Raw genomic sequence first — 18654 nt, 5'->3', positions numbered from 1 at the left:
GATGAGTAACTCGAGAATGAAAGGGGTAAAGATAAACCGTACCACTGTGACATAATGGAGACGAACGTTCTGGATATGAACAAATAGGGTCCAGAGTTCGTGCTCTGTCATTTTTTCATGACAGATGGTTATTCGATGAATTGTTCGAAAGGGAATATTAGTGAACAAAATGAATAACCATGATTATTGATTTCGTAATAAAAATAGCATAAGCATTTATTTGTACGTTTGTCTTTAAACGTAAAACTTACAAAAATCTTATTATATTTAATTTTCTGGTCTTGTACATGGCTAGTATATAACTGAGATCACATTTACAAGATGATATTCATACCTGTATAATTATAAAAATATTACATATAATGCAGAGTTTAGTGCAAAATAAAGTAGTAACATCCAATCGCAGGAAATAAAATCTAAATAGGAACTCCTCTTTGCTATCGGTGTGTTTATACATGTACTATAGCTTTATAAATGCATAAAATCCACAGCCTTTACAGGTATCATAGTAATCATCAACTTAATACTGATATTTCATTATGTAAAAAAAAATATATTCTATTAATAAGGAACAAAAACAAAATGATTCTAGTGATACCTTTAAAATTCTGGTCTGATGCATCTGGTCAATTATACATGGTTACAATGTATAGACAATATTCAGTCTATCTTTGGTTTGTTAGATACTGGTATTCAGACGACTTCAATTAGGTTCACAACTTTCTTGGAAGATGAATCAGTGGCAGGTAAAAATAGCGTTATAAGTAAAACAACGTATCGTTGAGTGACTGATCCGGCTCTAATTGTATATTTTGCCCGACAAGCGAGACGAGCTTATGCGCGTACTGGCAGGGAGCTGGCACTTTTATTGTACCCGGCCAGTTGTAGTACAAGTGGCAAAGCTTATAGGTGAGTCGCTGAATATGCTCAGGGAGCATGCCTTTACTATCGTGAACAACGATATAATGTGTAGGCGATACCGTACCCTGGCGTATGTTCTGTGAGACTAAAAAGAAATCGTACAGGTGCGATCTCGTTATGTATGTGTCTACAACGGTTCCTGGCGGAGGATTGCATAGTTTCGAACCCTGTTAAATAGTTAAACAGTTAGACCAGGACATATAAGTCGACGATCTCAATTATGTCGTTAGTTCGAAACTTACGATACGCTGGAACACTCGGGTGTTGATTCGCTTGTGGACTACTATTACAACTAACTCCACTTGAAAATCTTTTATTAGGTTATTCAGAGCAGCTTGCATTTGCTTTACTTCGTATTTAGCGACAGTGTCCAACTGTCCTTCGCCAACCCCGTCACGATAAACTATGACCCGATTTGGAAAACAATTATTATGCTGAAATTCATAACAAGATGTATATATGATAAATTTCAAGGTATTTTATGTATCACGTGTAACTATTAGGTGAATAATTACTTTTTGATACGCGCGCACTGACGAAGCCAAACAGAGCTGCAGCATGTCTACCACTTCCTGGTGTTTGCCCTGCATGTAAACCTTACTATGCCAAGTCGTTAACATTTTATCCATACTGGCCACGAAACCAGCGACACTTCCTTTGTTAAATTGGCCGGTACCAGAATGGTACACGTCTATCCCGCATATCATGCAATTATGCTAGATGCAATAAGATTTTTTATTGTTAACTGTAAAGACTGATAAATTTTAATAAGATTTTTCATTGTTAGCTGTGAACACTGTTTAATTACCATCGGTATATGAACTGCCCAAAGGGCTCCGCCCAATTTACAGATAATTTGCAAAGCAATCTTTTCTGCAATACTTTTTAACTTATCGGCGCGCGATATAGTTCTCGATATAATCACTTGAGAAGCTATCGGCTTCTCTACACAGCACACCCTGTATTTCAAAAGATCCTTATTTTCGTAATATGACAAGTTTTTAGAGGAACGAGATACGTTACTTTTTCACTGCGGAGTATCTGTCAGTTCTGTTACTGGGAAATACAATCACCACTAAATCAACCGTCTTCTCTATGCTACTTCGCAAAGTGCTTATAGGTGAGTCGCTGAATATGCTCAGGGAGCATGCCTTTACTATCGTGAACAACGATATAATGTGTAGGCGATACCGTACCCTGGCGTATGTTCTGTGAGACTAAAAAGAAATCGTACAGGTGCGATCTCGTTATGTATGTGTCTACAACGGTTCCTGGCGGAGGATTGCATAGTTTCGAACCCTGTTAAATAGTTAAACAGTTAGACCAGGACATATAAGTCGACGATCTCAATTATGTCGTTAGTTCGAAACTTACGATACGCTGGAACACTCGGGTGTTGATTCGCTTGTGGACTACTATTACAACTAACTCCACTTGAAAATCTTTTATTAGGTTATTCAGAGCAGCTTGCATTTGCTTTACTTCGTATTTAGCGACAGTGTCCAACTGTCCTTCGCCAACCCCGTCACGATAAACTATGACCCGATTTGGAAAACAATTATTATGCTGAAATTCATAACAAGATGTATATATGATAAATTTCAAGGTATTTTATGTATCACGTGTAACTATTAGGTGAATAATTACTTTTTGATACGCGCGCACTGACGAAGCCAAACAGAGCTGCAGCATGTCTACCACTTCCTGGTGTTTGCCCTGCATGTAAACCTTACTATGCCAAGTCGTTAACATTTTATCCATACTGGCCACGAAACCAGCGACACTTCCTTTGTTAAATTGGCCGGTACCAGAATGGTACACGTCTATCCCGCATATCATGCAATTATGCTAGATGCAATAAGATTTTTTATTGTTAACTGTAAAGACTGATAAATTTTAATAAGATTTTTCATTGTTAGCTGTGAACACTGTTTAATTACCATCGGTATATGAACTGCCCAAAGGGCTCCGCCCAATTTACAGATAATTTGCAAAGCAATCTTTTCTGCAATACTTTTTAACTTATCGGCGCGCGATATAGTTCTCGATATAATCACTTGAGAAGCTATCGGCTTCTCTACACAGCACACCCTGTATTTCAAAAGATCCTTATTTTCGTAATATGACAAGTTTTTAGAGGAACGAGATACGTTACTTTTTCACTGCGGAGTATCTGTCAGTTCTGTTACTGGGAAATACAATCACCACTAAATCAACCGTCTTCTCTATGCTACTTCGCAAAGCATGCACAAATGATTCTGTCCTGTCGTCCCTTAAGCTAATAATCTGGGGTCGCGATATGTTCATACCTATAGCCTTTGTTACTCTTTCAAAAATGGTAATAAACTCTTCCGTAACTTTAGCATCCTTCTGGCAGTATATTATATACCAACGCTTCAACTCCGGCTAGAAATATTATTATTATTATTATTATTAAATAATATCCATCGCTAAGGTGTAAAGGTACCCACAGTTCTCGATGGAGGATTTCTACACGCCGCTGCACTCCACTCCGCAGGCTTGTGCTCCGGAGGCGTGAACTTCACTTTATTGCCAAATAAAATTTCTACATTTTCATACACCCGAGCGTTGAAATCAACTACATCGGGTTCCAGGCTCAAGCCCCAAGCGCCCAATATATCCCGCGCTATATCGTTGCTGTTAACTTGCTGTACGAAATGCCTAAAGCAATTTCGCCGAGCCTCGGGTGACATTTTAGTCACTGAGTCGATATCTTTCATTATTTTGTAGTCTGCACGAATGCTGTCACTGAGACTAGCGATATAGCATAATTCCGGAACCAGCAGTATCAATTGTTCTTGTGTCTGGATTTAAAATTTGTATAATAAAAAAGGCAGTTACACGTTTATTTAACAGAGTCCTTATTCGACTCACCTCGCCGGTGCTCGTTTTTGTCTTAGCGCAATGAACTAGCAACGGTTGCTTCTTATCCTGTATATCCAGGCTCCAGTGGTACTTATAGTAGTCCACTAACGTGATTTTCTCGTTTCCTTTATCGAATACATGCATTGGATTCTTGTTCCAGTCAATGTCGTCCACGCGATATGTTCTGTTATTGTATCTCGTAAATACTGACAAGCCAATCAGCTCCTTTACGATCATCTCTTTAAAATTTCCTCTCTGACTGAATTTCATCCTGCATCGCCATATTTCATGAATTAGATTTCATAAGTAGCACACAGTCGTATAATGAGATATAATATGTGTGTCTCTTACATGATTTCACGGACTGTCTCTGTCCGCATCACTCGATGCCGAGCGTCTATGCATAATTTTAATCCTCCATCAAACTCGTTAATAGTCGTCACGTACCCAGGCCACACTTCCAATTTATGTTGTGGGATCGCGTGAATACCTTTCGGGTTGAAATTGTGTTGACCGATGCGAACCAAATTAAGGGCCCGCATGACTCGGCCGAGCAGAATGTTAAAAAATGGTATATTTTCAGTCAAGTTTTGCTTCTTTTTGTAAATCAACGTTAACTTAATGGTAGAATTATCCAGTGGGTGCACAGACTCTAGAATTGTATTCTGAAAATCGTTCGCATTAATCCATGTAGGTTTTCCATTTACACGTCTGCCTTACGTTCTGTGGTAATCGATGTGGTAGATACAGCATTGTCCCATCGAAACACTTGGTCGTTCCTATCTTCTGTAAATGCTGATTTATCAGTTTGGCGCGGAACGCAGTAGAATCGATCTCAGGATTGTATTTGACTTCGTAACTGTAGAGACCCTTCTCCGGGTCCACCTTTACGTTTATATAGTTCGCACTTAGGGATATACTGGAACAGATATTTATAGACTGAGTTTTTTCAGTGCAGAACAAAATATTTGTGATGTTAATTTAAGAAACGGAATCTAATTTTTTACCCTTCAGAAATAATAATGTGCATTTTACGTTTTATATTTTCTGGACGTACGAGATTTTAATAAATTCATAAAATCCTTAATCTAATAATTATAACGATCTTATGTGAGTGAATGTACAAAGACTTACTCTTTTCCACCCGAACCTTGTTTAGAAATAGTCTTAGTTGTTTCGTGTAACGTGATATCTGATAATGGACCTAGCACTCCTGAAGGATCGTATGATGACCCATGGACGTTCGAAGGTTGTGCAGCTGGCTCTGGAGTACTGGCAGGTTGTGCACTGTAAATGCATGTTTTCTATTATCGTTCAAACGTCCAAGAATATTTCTTGAAAACGTTGTATAATATAACATTGTACACAGGAATATTCAGTTTCTTTTTCATTTAGTTGAAATGTACCTTACAGATTGTAATGCGCTTAGTAAAGATCCTCGGCCTTGTGCTCTTACAGGTGGTGAAGAAACTGTGGGTGCTGCTGATATGTGTGGTTGTGCTGTTGCAGGTTTTGCTAATGGTACTGGTTGTACCGGTTTTAGTACTGGGATTGGCGTTGGTCCTGTTGGTCCTGTTGTTCCAGTTTGGAGGGATTGTAATGTTTTCAATATGCTACCTCTCCCAAGTGATTTTACAGAAGTCGTTGGAACTTCTACTGGTGAAGGGACATTAGATTGTGCTGTACTCTGTTCCCTAGCCAATGAAGACTGTGCAACTAATTGACTTTCAGATTCCTTTTTCTCCTGCAGAAATTTCAGGAGGTTTCCCCTGCCAAACCCTGGTTTCTTCTCTTCCATAGTGGGTTAAAAATACTGTGGAAAAATACACGAATTTCTTATTCTAAACAGATATTACGCACAGCGTCCAGAAGGCATCAAATGAAGTAGAATTAAAAAATAAGCTAAGTATAACAATAAAATATTATCTGAAGCAAATATGTAGTAGAAGACATTGAGAGGTCAATGGAAGTACATCAGAATGTTTACGAATTACGTTATTCAAGAACTTTCAAGAAATACTATTTATTTTACATCTATTCATTTCTATCTAAAATAATCCACAGAGAATATGAATTGCATGAAAATATACATAACGCGTACTTTTTACTTAAAATATGTCCTGGACAATATGTACGCGATCACGACAAAACAAGGGATACAACACGTGGCGCGTTCTTGTTACAAATGAAATATAATTATATGATTAAAATGCACGATATTATTAATTCGTAATAAGTGATTATTAAGATTTCAATTATTATCTGCGAGGAACCAAAGTTTTACTTTTAATACAAAACTCTTTTTTCGATATGATCCCTGCGTCTTCTATCATTGAGGGACGCGGTAGCGACTCATAAACACGTGAGAATAGACCTCGCTAGCAGTTTAAAGAAGCGATAAAAATGTGAAAAAGATAATCCAACGATCCATGTAATATAGGTCCATGAATAAGCGTCGTCATACTATGCACTTAATTAGGGACGCGAAGAAACGTTCGAGTAAAGAAACTACATTTTCTAATTTTTTATCCTTTAATTCAAGTATAAAATGTATAATACATCAAATATATATGTCACTTGCATTCGGGACGCTACTCCCTCGATAGAAAATATACATAATAAAATTATTGTGATGAATTATGAATTACACATATATCATTTATAATTGGTAACATACTAAAATTATATAAAAAATCTGAATTAAAACAGATATAGGATATCCGATTAAAGTGTAAATTAAAATTCGAGATCCATTTCAATGAAGTTCGTCGAACCAGGTTTTAATCAAAGTATTGTAAGGAGATATTTAATGCAAAAACAGTGTAATAATTTTACCTCAATTAAGAAGCTTACACTTACTTCACGTGCTCGTAAACGTAATTGTAATATGTCCGCTGGCTAGGCGTGATTAGACGAAAGACTAAAATATGAAGCGTGTAACCTTTGAGGACTGCTAACCAAAGCTATAATGTTTCAATTCATCACCACCAATCACCACTGCCCGCCAGCCGCCGGTTGCTACCGCGAATAATATTTATACGAATATTTTACAATTATGAGTTAAAAAAGAAGGTTAGATCAAAGTGAAAGAGGAACTTCTTTTACAAAAACACAAAATTCCTCGTGAAACCAGAGAGGAAATTCGATGGTCCTGCCAAAGCTAAATTTTGAAGGGATCTGATAGGTTCAGTTCCAGTCTTACCTCAAAGCACGCGCAGTCGAGTACATATTTATGGCTCTGGCGTTAATCATATCCGAACCAGCGAGCGCGCGAATCTTCGAAACGACTAGCAATCAAAAGTATAAAATTTATTTGGAAAAATACAAATATATTATACAAATATATTAACTTTTGTATGTATAATGTTGTGTATGGAATTCGCTAGGAATTTTATAGACAACATTATTGCCGTTGTAAGTTTATTCAAAAATATGAAATGTATTCAATGATTATGATACAATTTGTACACGTAGAACGACACACCGTCGATAAAAGTTTAAACATAATATCCTCTCCCCGAATATATAAACAAAATTTTGAATTGCATTTTAAATAGAGAAGACACATCAAATTCTATTTGACGAAATCTATGTTACTTTCATGTTGTTTTAAGTAATCATTTCGTTTCACATTGAATTATCTTTATAACTAAGGATAATCAGTTACGAATTTCCTACGGAAATATATGGACATGCTGTTGTTAAATATTTTCATGATTCGTTAACTAAAACAATTTGAGAGATCAAAATTTTACCGAAGGCACCCTATATATGCATTATAAACGTATAGAAAGTGCTAAATGAAGGTAATGATCGCTCTAATACTTCTCGCAAGTATTTTACATTCATAAAAGGGCGATACATTAACGTCATTGCAGTCGTCTTGGAATCTACCTAGCCTAGAGTATTAAATTATTTCTGTTTTCCGACTGCTTAGACTTTTCTTGATCAGCGCCCAATCCTCGAGGATATCCGCATCGTTTAACATATAAACGATGTAAGGTCCAGCGACTGAAACGGCTCTCCTTCTCTCGGTATGATTCCTGCGCCTTCTACCATTCGAATTCAACCATAAATCAGCGTGGATGTCGACATTATTCCTATCTTCTTCTAATCTACGTATTTTCTCTTGCAAATCGTTATGAATACAGTCCCATATCAACTCCTTCTCGCTCTCGAAATTCTGTAAAGCAGCCTGCTCCTCTGCTAGAAACTTATTCTGTATATTTTGTAGTCTGTATTGTTTCAATATTCCAGCTACTTCTGTTTTGGTTTTCATGTTTTCCTTCAATCGTTCCAATGGTACCAGATATTCTTCTGACTTTCCGACTCGAACCTCGCCCAATTTAGTATCCACTTGAGTGATTCTCTCACGGTATAACCTGATATTCAAGACAGGTAAATATCTGTTACATTTGGAAGAAAAAGATCCACTTACTGTTCCTTGAGAAGAGTGAACTGTCTCTCTAGGTCGACTAAGTTTTCCATGCACTCATTTCGTCTTCTCTCGCACTCATCCTCATCCATCTCAGACGAGTCATCGCTGTCACTGTGTTCCGCACTGCTATCACATGACACTGAGCTTTGATTACTTTCGTTGCTATCGTGAGACATTTCTTCACCTTCAGGTTCTGATTCATCTTTAACACTTGGCATCTGTCTAAATGTTGAAATGATACTTCGATGTAGATCGTATTACGATAACCTAACCTCAAAAGTGTTGTTTACAGTGTATTAGACTTATTCTTTTCTGAACAATAAAGACGATAAATGAAGAGTAGATTAAAATCAGACGTTGATAATTAATCTGAATTTAAAAAAAGAACCTGGCTTAATAATACTGATTCCTTTCTACTTTGCAAATAGAGAATATTCTGTAGCCGATATGTTGATGTATATTCTCTATGTTATATACACTGTAGACGTTTATATTGTTGCTTACATAAATTCAAATCTCTACTTACTGTAAAATGATCAAGTGTTGATCTTTTTCGTAAGTTATGTCACGAAATCGTATCGATGCAAGATGAGTACTTGTCACTCCTTGATAACAACAACCATTTGTATTGGCTCACGGTCGCCTTTAGTTGACACGAACAAAAATCTTAAGTTCCACTGCACAGATTTTGACGAAATACGACTCAAATTAAAGCTAGAGCATCCAGGAAGATGGATAGACCATTTAGAAAACGATAAAATCGTTGCCCTTTAAAATATTTTTTCTATAGCCACTACATGGGAGGCTGTCATGTGACTGTGACTTCACTCTAGTGACATCTTGATCATCAATCTTAAATCCTAATATTTACATTTTTACTGCAGCAATTTTAATTCTCTTAAATTAAAGCGACAGACCTCAGAAATGTAAATTAATTCTTTAGATAATTATAAAGACATTCCTCCTTAAAATATATTGTCTATGCGTCGAGTTGCGGAATATCTAGTACGCAGGCTCACCAATTCATGGAAACAAAGGGAAACCGCGAAAAGTGAAAATGATTCATTGTCTTATCCGTCCCAGTTTTCATTTGTGAATGGTCTATCTATATTTCTTGAAGTTCTAGCTTTAATTTGAGTCGTGTTTCATTTAGTTAAATCGGTGCTTGTGTTTAGTCTAGAATTTTCCTTTGTGTCGTTCAAAGTGAGTTTCAATTTAAGTGTTCTATTAAGATCCATCCGGTAAAAATCAAAATATGTATAAGCATCTTACGACGCGATTGTTTATAATGACAGTTAGTGATGAATTGCTTGTGTCAATTGTCAAGAATCATCCCGGATAGCTACGATTGTGGTCTTTTAATGTGAGTACACGTATTTATATTTCTTTTAGAAATTCGTGATCAAATATTATCAGTATTTAGTATTTATAAGTACGGTGATCATTTGTTCTGTATTTTCGGGAATAATTCTGTATGTCAGCAGACTGTCCCCGAAAGTTTAAGCGCAGCTTTCTGATACATACACGATTGTTTCCTACAAATGCGATCGAAAACTCCTTTAGCAATTTAGATATAGCGATTCGAATGTCGTATAAAATGCAAGATTTCGTTTAAACAAATGATATTGAAAGGAGATAGAAAAGATTCGAGAAATCGATCCGAAAAAGGTTTATCCTTTCGATTAGCCGACCGATGGAGCGGCTAATAAACGGTAACGATGATGCCGGGAAACAATAATCGAGTTAAGCGGTTTCCGCGGTTTCCACGGTTCTCCCGGGGCGGTGATTGCTGGGAACGGGTTCGGTTTTACCGACGGGATGGCTGACTCTAGCCGGTATAATACTACTGCTAGCTTGTCTTTTAATTTCCTACACAATTTTCCATGAAAAGATCTGTTGTCATAATTTCTAAATAGACAAATCTTTGGATTTCCACTTGGAACATTTTACAGCTTTTTGCTAATAAGAATCTCTGTAATATTATACTACCTCTGGCAAAAGGCAGTCGTATTAGATATTGAGTTCGACTCCTTAAAAAGAGAAGTAGGAGGACAATTGTTTTATATATTTTCTTGGACATTGAAGCTTCGTACACTTCATTCGTCTGTAACATTATTACATACTATGTATTATATTTGACTAAGAGGAGGATAGTAAAATCTTCTCATAAATGAACTACGAATTTTATGCATTTATTGAATATGCAGGGAATATAAAGATATGTGAAATATCGAATGCTGCATGCCACGTCGTAATACTTAAATAATAAAAAAGAGTATGAACCAGATTTTGTAAATTCATATGAGAAACGTTTCATTTTGAATAAAACTCTGCGGTCTGCACGTGAAGTAGGAAGCAGCGAGTAAAGATTCGTTTTCGAGAGAAAGCAATTCCTGTTTGCGAGGCATACGCGCCTTTAGGAATTCCGATGCGATTGCGATGCAAATTGAGTATCCCTCCGCGTCTATATCTATCCATCCACGCGAATTGGTCAATCGGCCGGTGTGCAACGCGATAGATACTATTACTAACATCGCTATTCTATTATGGCATTACGGTTCCCCGAGCAGCGGACCAGCTATTACCCTCGCACCCTCCAGGCATTCGATTCGATTCCGCTTAACTCGCTGGCTAGAGCTACCGGAAACGCAGAGACAATGCTTCGAGCTCACACGTATTGAACACCCTTCGATTTAGAAATCGTCATCCCAGTTCTTAAATGCTTGACTGAAATACATTCACTTATAATAATTAAATGAATATGGTTCCTATAATTATATAAATAATAATAATTTGAGAGGAAAAATGATTTTATACGTGAATACCTATAATTTTCATTTGAAGAAGTTTTCGAAATTTTGAAAAAAAAATTTTCGAGATTGTCTTTAATCGCTGAATGTAAATAGTTTGATAAAATTGCAGTTTGTGAGTCAACGTGGCGCAGGTCTAACGATTGCGTCTAGGTATCCAGATGCCAGCAGCGATACGGTATAAAAATGTAGGAGCAACACCCTTCGAGGCACCCTACTCGAAGGAACCGCGCCGCGCCGCTTTGATCCTCCCGGTTTTCGTTCCCCCTCCGCCTGCGCCTTCCCCCTCAAAATATCAACTAAACGATAACCGCATTTATTATTCATAAGCCACCGCGCTCGTTCTCGTTGCTTGCTCTCCTCTCCCAATTTCGCAGAGTAGTTTTTCAAAGAATTCCGCGAGGTGCATCGCGAACGCGAACGGAAAGGCGACGCTCGAGATGTACCTGCGTATGTATAGGCACGCGAAACGGATGGAGAGAAATAGTAAGTGATATTTCAGGTTCATTCCTTCTTCTTAGATTAACGTACCTAATCTATACATACTATAGAATTTATCACAAAATTGGCTCTTCTTATTTAAATTCAATTTGATCCATCAATCGTGAATACTGTACATCAATTACAGTATAATAATTAGTAAATCAATAATGTACGATATAATAGAATTCTGTTTGATGAAAAACGTAAAAAACTCGATGGAAAGTTGAAAAATCCGTTTTCTTAGAGAAATGACTGCAGGATTTTTCACCGAATTCTTGTGTAATGTCAATCCATATCTTTTTTTTCCTTATTATTTGATCCCCTTTCATCCTCGGGGACTTGGACACACTGAGAAAAGAGGGAGGATCAACTGTTGGAGTTAGGACCCGAACAGAGTTTGAGTTCTCGAAGGGGGTGACATGGAATTAGAGGGATGGAATTAAAGAAAAAAATGTTTTCGAGATGGACTGACGTGACTTAAAATATAGATGGAATTTCGACTTGAAATCAACTATAAGATATTTCTGCATTTATCGATTGTATTCTTAATTAAATTTTAATCTTCTAAACGGTGATACACTGAATTACTGGAATTAAAACAGACAGTATCAGGGAAATAATAGGAAGAAACGGTTTGGCGAATGGTTCATAACGAATCGACCCTAAAGCTAATCTTAGTTAATTCCGGGTCGAGATTTCCAAGATGACGTTTAGGTCGGCTCAAGATTAAACGTAACGTCGCACGCTTCATTCCGAAAATGAAACCGCGACATACTACTCGCGGAGATTGAATTATTCTCAGGATTACGAGGCTACGCCTTGAGAGTTCCATTATATAGGGTGAACAAATAAGATTTAGCGCTTGCTACTGTCATATCTTACTCTCGTTCATTCTCCGAAGGGATGATTAAATTCAGATGAGTATTTATCAAAAAATATCAACATTTTCCAAATTTTATTACNGTACAACAATTCTTATCCTATATTATTTTACATAATATAAAATATTTCAATAAAATATTAAGTAAAGAATGATCATAATTACTGCGAATGATAATTCTTAATAAAACCGAAGAAAGGAACAAGATATGGTTCCTTTTCAAGCTGCCAACTTTCTTTGGGGAGATATTTGATATATCAGTGACACGAGAAACACCGCTAAATCATCTGTCGCCCCTGGAACCTGGAGGTCCTCCCTCTTTCGAGCTGTCACGTCTGTCCGCCGTCACTCGGAGAACTCCGAAACGACGAGACCCCCATCGCGTCACAGCGTTGGGGATTTTCACCCTTAAAACGGTGCCGCGCCGCGTTTACGGGCCTAATCGCGTTTCACCCGGCCGGGCAATTTATTAAAAAGACACCTTGTCGTGTCCCCGGCTTTAACCTCGGATACAATGCTGATCAAAAGTTCAACTCGACTGTGATGTCAAGAAGGATCGAGGAAAGGATTATGCGAAAGCTCCATGTAAGATTTTTAGTACGTAAGTATACTTAATAAAATTCATTTATCTATAAGTAAATTTAAACCACAAGTTACGTGATGTTACGTCTGTACGTTCGCTGTTGTAATAAATCTGTGAGTCAGTTGTGTCGGACAACTGAACGCGTTTAAGGGTTGGCAAAGCGTGAGCAGCTAAAAAAAGGACTAAAACCGTGGGTGTCGCGTGTAAACCACGGGGACAAAGGGATCACGCGGAAGTGGATGGGTAAAAGGGAGGTTGACCCGATGGGAGAGAGGATTATTGCACCCGCGCCGCGTGCAAGCTCCGCGAAAAAAGAGAAGGAACTAACAAAGAGGTAGACTAGAAGTCGAAGAGCTTGGAAGTCGATCCGGCGCGTTGCAGCGAAGAACCAAAACCCCACCTACGGCACGTCACTACCCCTGACACAGAGGCTGCTAGCTCTACCACCACCTTCCGCCCTTCTTCGTTCTCTTTCACCTCCCCCTACCCACCGGGTCTGACGTTCCTGCAGGAGGAACATGGCTCCCAGGCAGGATCCATCCTTCCGAGGCAGCCACCCCCGCGCTTCCTCCTCCAGCCCCGGGGGCCGCCCGGCTGGTTGGCCCCTCGTTGCATTTTAAATCAAAGCCCCGGAGGTAACGCAATCACCAGGCATCACGACGCTTCCACAATTTTCTACTTTAAGCTACTTTATGTATTAGTGCTCCGTCCCCCGCGCCTCACTCCCCCACCTACCCCTCTTTTCGGGGTGTGCGCCCCACGTCTACAAGGCGAGCAGCCAGCCACCGCTGCTACATTAGCCCTCCCTGCCCTCCCCCAGTCACGAGACTCGGTCTTTTACACTCCGCCGGATCCTCTCGCGCCCCCGCAGCCTCTCCGTCCCCCGGCCCTGTTAGGTCGGCTGCGGCGTAACGAGGTTATTTTATTAAACAACCTCCGCCGCCGACACTGCCGGAATTTCAGCCGGACCCGTTGACGCTACGAAGCTAGCAAATTGAAAACTGGTGGGGGATGAATTAGCTGTTGCAGTAGTACTCCTCGAAATTGAATGATCCCTCAAATCGCTGATCCAATAGGGGCATTTAGAGTGAAACGATTGTATCGTTTCCAATATGTGATGACAAGAAACTAATGTGTGAAATTGTGTGAAATGTGTGAAACTAGTGTGTGTGAAATGTTTGACACAATTTTTCATTTGTTAGAATGGAAAAATAGGGAAACATATTTAATTTTTGATAAATATCTGTGTTGCATCGATTATCACATGATTTATTATATCAGTCATTACATGAAACATTACATTAAATATTGTATCGAGCTTCTATAAAAATGTGCCACGTGGCAATTCCTCGGTTCGGCTCCAATTTCAATCGCTATCGAATTTCTTCACCGGGGCTCGATTCCCCGCGTTTCCGATAAAAACTGGAGCAACAAGAACGGAAATCAGTGAGCCACCAGCGACTAAACGATTAGGAATGATAAAAGTGAAATTACAGCTGGATTGAATGGGCTGGAAGCAATCAAAGAACGAAATTCACCGCGCGGAGGGGGCAGAGAGAGCCAAAGGCAGACCGAGTTAGACCGAGTAATCGTGTTTCGTGGTGACTGGATTACACCACGCTCTCCACTTGCGAACTAACACACCACCTACCTACACTGTCCCTCAAAAGTACGTGGACATCTGCCACTTTTCACATCTCATCCAAATCGTTATTGTCGAACAATCAATTATTCTCAAATTTTAGTATGTATGAGTATTTGACGTAGAATATTAATAACTTAGTATTATTAAGTCGATTTATTTGATTAAAGATGAAGATAAGTATGACCTATTTACGCCTCATTTATACAAAATATATATTAGGGCGATTTGTACTGATAAGTAAATAATGAATCAATTAATAGTAAAAGTGATGATTAAAATACGAGATATAGATGAGAATGTGAAATTATTTATTATAGTGAGTGGTAAGATATTTAATGAGATGTTGGGCAACTGGAATATTTGAGTAAAATTCGTTGATGGTTTCATTACAGCTAAGGAAGCTTGCACATACTTTTGAGCAGCAGTGTACGTGTATAACTAGTAGAGAATTCCCATCCCTCTAGCCTTTCACGAAATATCCAGTTATCTATCCCACAATTTTTTTCCCGGCCCGTTTACGATTTTCCTTCGCGCCCAACGAGAATTAAATCATTTTCATAGTATGTACGTTCAATCGATCATGATAGTGTGATTGATTGGTGAAAATGAATCGAGGAATTTGTCAGAGGAAATACGCACGTGTCTATCGTAGTTGTGAAACAAATCAAAAGTCTTTGATATCGAAATTTTATTAAGACAGCATCTTCGATTTGATTTTGGAAAACGGAGAGAGAGCATATTGTGGATTTTCTTAGTACTGTTTGAAGCATGGATTCTTTTGTCGAGATAACGTTGAGGCCAAAGCTGAAACAGTGAAATTTCATCCCTTAAACGGCATCCAAGAAATGATCCAAGAAACAGGCCGAGAAAGGGGCTAGAGGGGGGTTCTCTCCGGAGTCCGGGTGGAAGAAAGTTGAAAGGGAGGGATGGAGAGCCGAGGGTTCAAGCGATACACCGTGGGCCGAGAGGGGTAAACACGATTTACACCATGACGACTATCTCGTCTCGTCTCCTCGGACGGGGTAGTAGGAACACGCGGCCTGGCGCGGTGGGGACACCAGGGATGTTTGTCGTACGCGTTATATTTGGCCAATAAAACCACGTGGGCCACCCCCGTGCACCCCCGCGTCATGATATCGCTTCATTTCGAACAGAGAGAGGAGAAACTCGTGGGAGGCCACGCCTCGGACTCTGCTCGACGCTTGCGCGGTTACGCCTATCGAACACGCTTCTGTCGTCGACGACGGCACCGCGACGTCGTCGTCGTCGTCGTTACCGAGAGTACACGCAATCCGGCTCTGGGACCCTCGACGAGTTCTCGCGTCTCTTGGCTCCGCTCGCTGCGACGTACTCGAGTTCCAAACTCAGATTTCAAGCGAGAACGTACAATTGTTCTTGGGTTTGCAATTTAATTGTGATTGATAAGTGGATCGAGGCGAACGAGTTTTAAAGTCAGGCTGCGATTCGGAGCAGGCAAGATTTACAGATTACACGCGTACTCGTTGAACGACTGTTTTTGGGCCTGCAATTTAATTGTGATTGATAAGTGATTTGAAACGCACGAGTTTCGGAGTCAGACTGCGATTTGAATTAAGCAAGGCGACGTACTTGTCGAACGATCGTTTTCGTAACTTATTTGTGATTGATACGTGGCTTGGCAAAAACGTTTCGGTGTATAATTTAATTGTGATCTGTTAAAAAGAGATATAACTTGAACAGAACGTGTAGTCAGGCGTGTTTCTGAACTTGAGAAGAGGGGTGAAGGTTTGTGCAATTACAAATAGAAGAAGATTTTTTATTAAACAGAAGACGTCTGGAGAACAGAAATGAAATTGGAAGAGAAGAATTACTAAGGAAGATCGGTACAAGATTCGCTGTATCAACTCGTCGGATTTAGAATTTGGATTTAGCCTCTTCAGTGAAAATCCAAGAGTTTAAAGAATCTTCGGATTGAAGAATAGTTGCGCCAAGGTTTGATCGAAGAATTCTAACAAAAGGATTTCCTCCTCAAACAGTTAAAAAGTTCTTCAGTTCTGAGAAAAGTTCGACATTGAAAGATTTGTGATCACCTAGAAAAGAATCAAATGAGAAGCTAATCAAAAGTAGAAAGTCAGTTGTCGAATGAAGGGAAAGCTTGCGACGCTTGGATTTCATCCTCGTGGCGGTAAATTTTGATTTCCTCATCAAGCCTGCATGACACTTCATAAATAATCATTTGGACCTATGAAGTTTTAATAAGGACAAGATTCCTTTTATGCGTGCAATTATAAATGAATTGATATAAATGCAAAAGATTTTGGTTTAACTTCTGAAGTGCCAAAGATTATCAAAGACTGTAGATACTGATATATCAAGATTGCGTGTCTGGAGTGTTAAACCTGAAAATCCTATATTTCTCACAAAAATAAACAAAATTTCTAATACAAGAATGATGAATGAAAATACTCTGAATCTTCGAGTCACAATCGATCAAAAGCTGATGAATAAAATTGTTCAGAGTCAAATAAACTTTGTTTAAACATAAAGTGTTAGCGAAAGTAATAAAAGGAGATCATTGTTATTATTATTGTTGTGATCGGATTGATAGAAGAGTTATAAAAGAAGAAGAAGAAGAAGAAGAAGAAGGAGTTTGAGACAGAGTCTTGAAGGGAGGAGGAGATAATCGGGAAAGTGTTGTTTAGCCACGAGTCCAGGATTCTAACCCCCGGGGGCGGTACCATTTCACCCGGGGGCGCGGGGCCACCCGCGAGCCCTTCTTCCTCCGCGCATTATCATCCACCTACGCATAGCCCGCCACTGGCCAAGGTGAGCCAACCCTTCCCAAATTTAAAATCTCTCCTATTAAATACCGACAGTCACACTTAATTTTGTAAGTTAAAATACTCTGCCACATAATACTATCTTGACACTTTCCTTAGATGTAACAATACAATTAATAAGGTCAATGAATTTTATCCAGTTTTATGTACAAATTTCCTTCTGTCTTAGAAAGTAATTTTATATTCTGATTTACTCTGTGTTTCAATTAGGTGTAACATTTAATAGTCGATAGCAGGTATCCATTTACTTTTGAGTAGCAGTGAATGTAAAAAATGTAAAGGGGTGATTCTCTCTCTCTCTCTTATAGACAACCTACTTCTATTATTATATCAATCATATTTTAATAAATACGATTGGACGCGAATCTTTGTGGATTAAAATTGATTTTCATGATAAGTGATTCAGGAAAAGTATAAAACGTAATATCTCATCATATCATAAAATGCACAATTGATATAGCATAAATAGAAATTCCAAGCGTAACTGGTTCGAACCATAATTCACCAGCTCGAGCCCGGTGTAATAGCATTTAGCTATATTTTCAATTATGTTTGATGGGGGTGCTCGAGGAAAATTGGATAATATGTATTCAGAATAATCAAGTATTTCAATCGTTTCGGTTACCATCCTCTAATCGCGATGATAACACCGGGAATTATCATTAATCTTGTGTGATGACAATGCAGTTTGATCTGACCGCAAATTACCATTTCCATGTTTCTTTGTTCAACCACAATTTACGTGGTAAAAAGTGAGAAAATGACAGAATTTTCATTCTAATAGATGTGAGCTGTCCGACGGCAGCAGAACGTGCTAACAGATACTTTTACACCAATCAGTTAACAATGTATTATATTATAACTGAAATGAAATTTTTTATACAATTACATGAACAGCCATATTCATTAGATTAATCTGAAAATTGCTAATTACTTCGTTTTTAAATATACTTGTACGACGTAAAAGACTGGTTCGATACGTTTACCTTGTCTCTTCATCTCTGATTTTATATTTGAATGTAATTTTTTCTGTAAATTAACAACACAGGATATTCGATAAACGAATCCGTGCATTTACACAATTTCCACACGTCGCATATATCTGTTGTTCATCAAACAAATAAAATCTTCGATTTCGTATATTGGAACAAATTAATATTGGTGAAGTTTTGTACACTACATATAAAGG

General features: G+C 38.5%; 3 protein-coding genes across 4 annotated transcripts in view; 1 reads left to right on the top strand and 2 right to left on the bottom strand.

Moving 5' to 3' along the window:
* Positions 1-186: 186 nt before the first annotated feature.
* AGO3 (Argonaute 3) lies at positions 187-7116 on the bottom strand. Of its 2 annotated transcripts, XM_018021683.2 has the most exons (13): positions 6667-7116; positions 5214-5620; positions 4942-5094; positions 4528-4726; positions 4159-4472; positions 3817-4078; positions 3393-3746; positions 3127-3327; positions 1945-1994; positions 1730-1880; positions 1437-1637; positions 1164-1355; positions 187-1088 (listed from the first exon to the last, which is right to left on the bottom strand). In XM_018021683.2, the coding sequence occupies exons 2-13, from the start codon at positions 5603-5605 to the stop codon at positions 759-761; spliced, it is 2799 nt and encodes a 932-aa protein (XP_017877172.1). In that variant the 5' UTR covers positions 5606-5620; positions 6667-7116; the 3' UTR covers positions 187-758. The 2 variants fall into 2 exon arrangements, with proteins under 2 accessions (XP_017877172.1, XP_026667929.1); XM_026812128.1 differs by lacking the exons at positions 187-1088; positions 1164-1355; positions 1437-1637; positions 1730-1880; positions 1945-1994 and adding exons at positions 2146-2487; positions 2569-2769; positions 2862-3012 and having other exon boundaries at positions 3077-3327.
* A 94-nt stretch (positions 7117-7210) lies between these two features.
* On the bottom strand, positions 7211-9091 carry Brms1 (breast cancer metastasis-suppressor 1-like protein). Its single transcript, XM_018021684.2, has 3 exons — positions 8772-9091; positions 8246-8467; positions 7211-8189 (listed from the first exon to the last, which is right to left on the bottom strand). Exons 2-3 carry the CDS (start codon positions 8461-8463, stop codon positions 7715-7717), a joined length of 693 nt encoding a protein of 230 aa, XP_017877173.1. The 5' UTR covers positions 8464-8467; positions 8772-9091; the 3' UTR covers positions 7211-7714.
* Positions 9092-9338: 247 nt separating this feature from the next.
* The window catches only part of Drgx (Dorsal root ganglia homeobox), a 36037-nt gene continuing 26721 nt past the window's right edge, over positions 9339-18654 (top strand). The window contains exon 1 of the mRNA XM_018021680.2: positions 9339-9608. The gene's annotated coding sequence lies outside the window, so the exon portion shown is untranslated. The remainder of the gene's footprint in view (positions 9609-18654) is intronic.

The sequence above is a fragment of the Ceratina calcarata genome, unplaced genomic scaffold, assembly GCF_001652005.2.
Source record: "Ceratina calcarata isolate Rehan_Ccalc_2016 unplaced genomic scaffold, ASM165200v1 scaffold259.2, whole genome shotgun sequence".
Lineage (NCBI taxonomy): Eukaryota > Metazoa > Arthropoda > Insecta > Hymenoptera > Apidae > Ceratina > Ceratina calcarata.
This window is presented reverse-complemented; position numbering and strand designations above follow the sequence as displayed.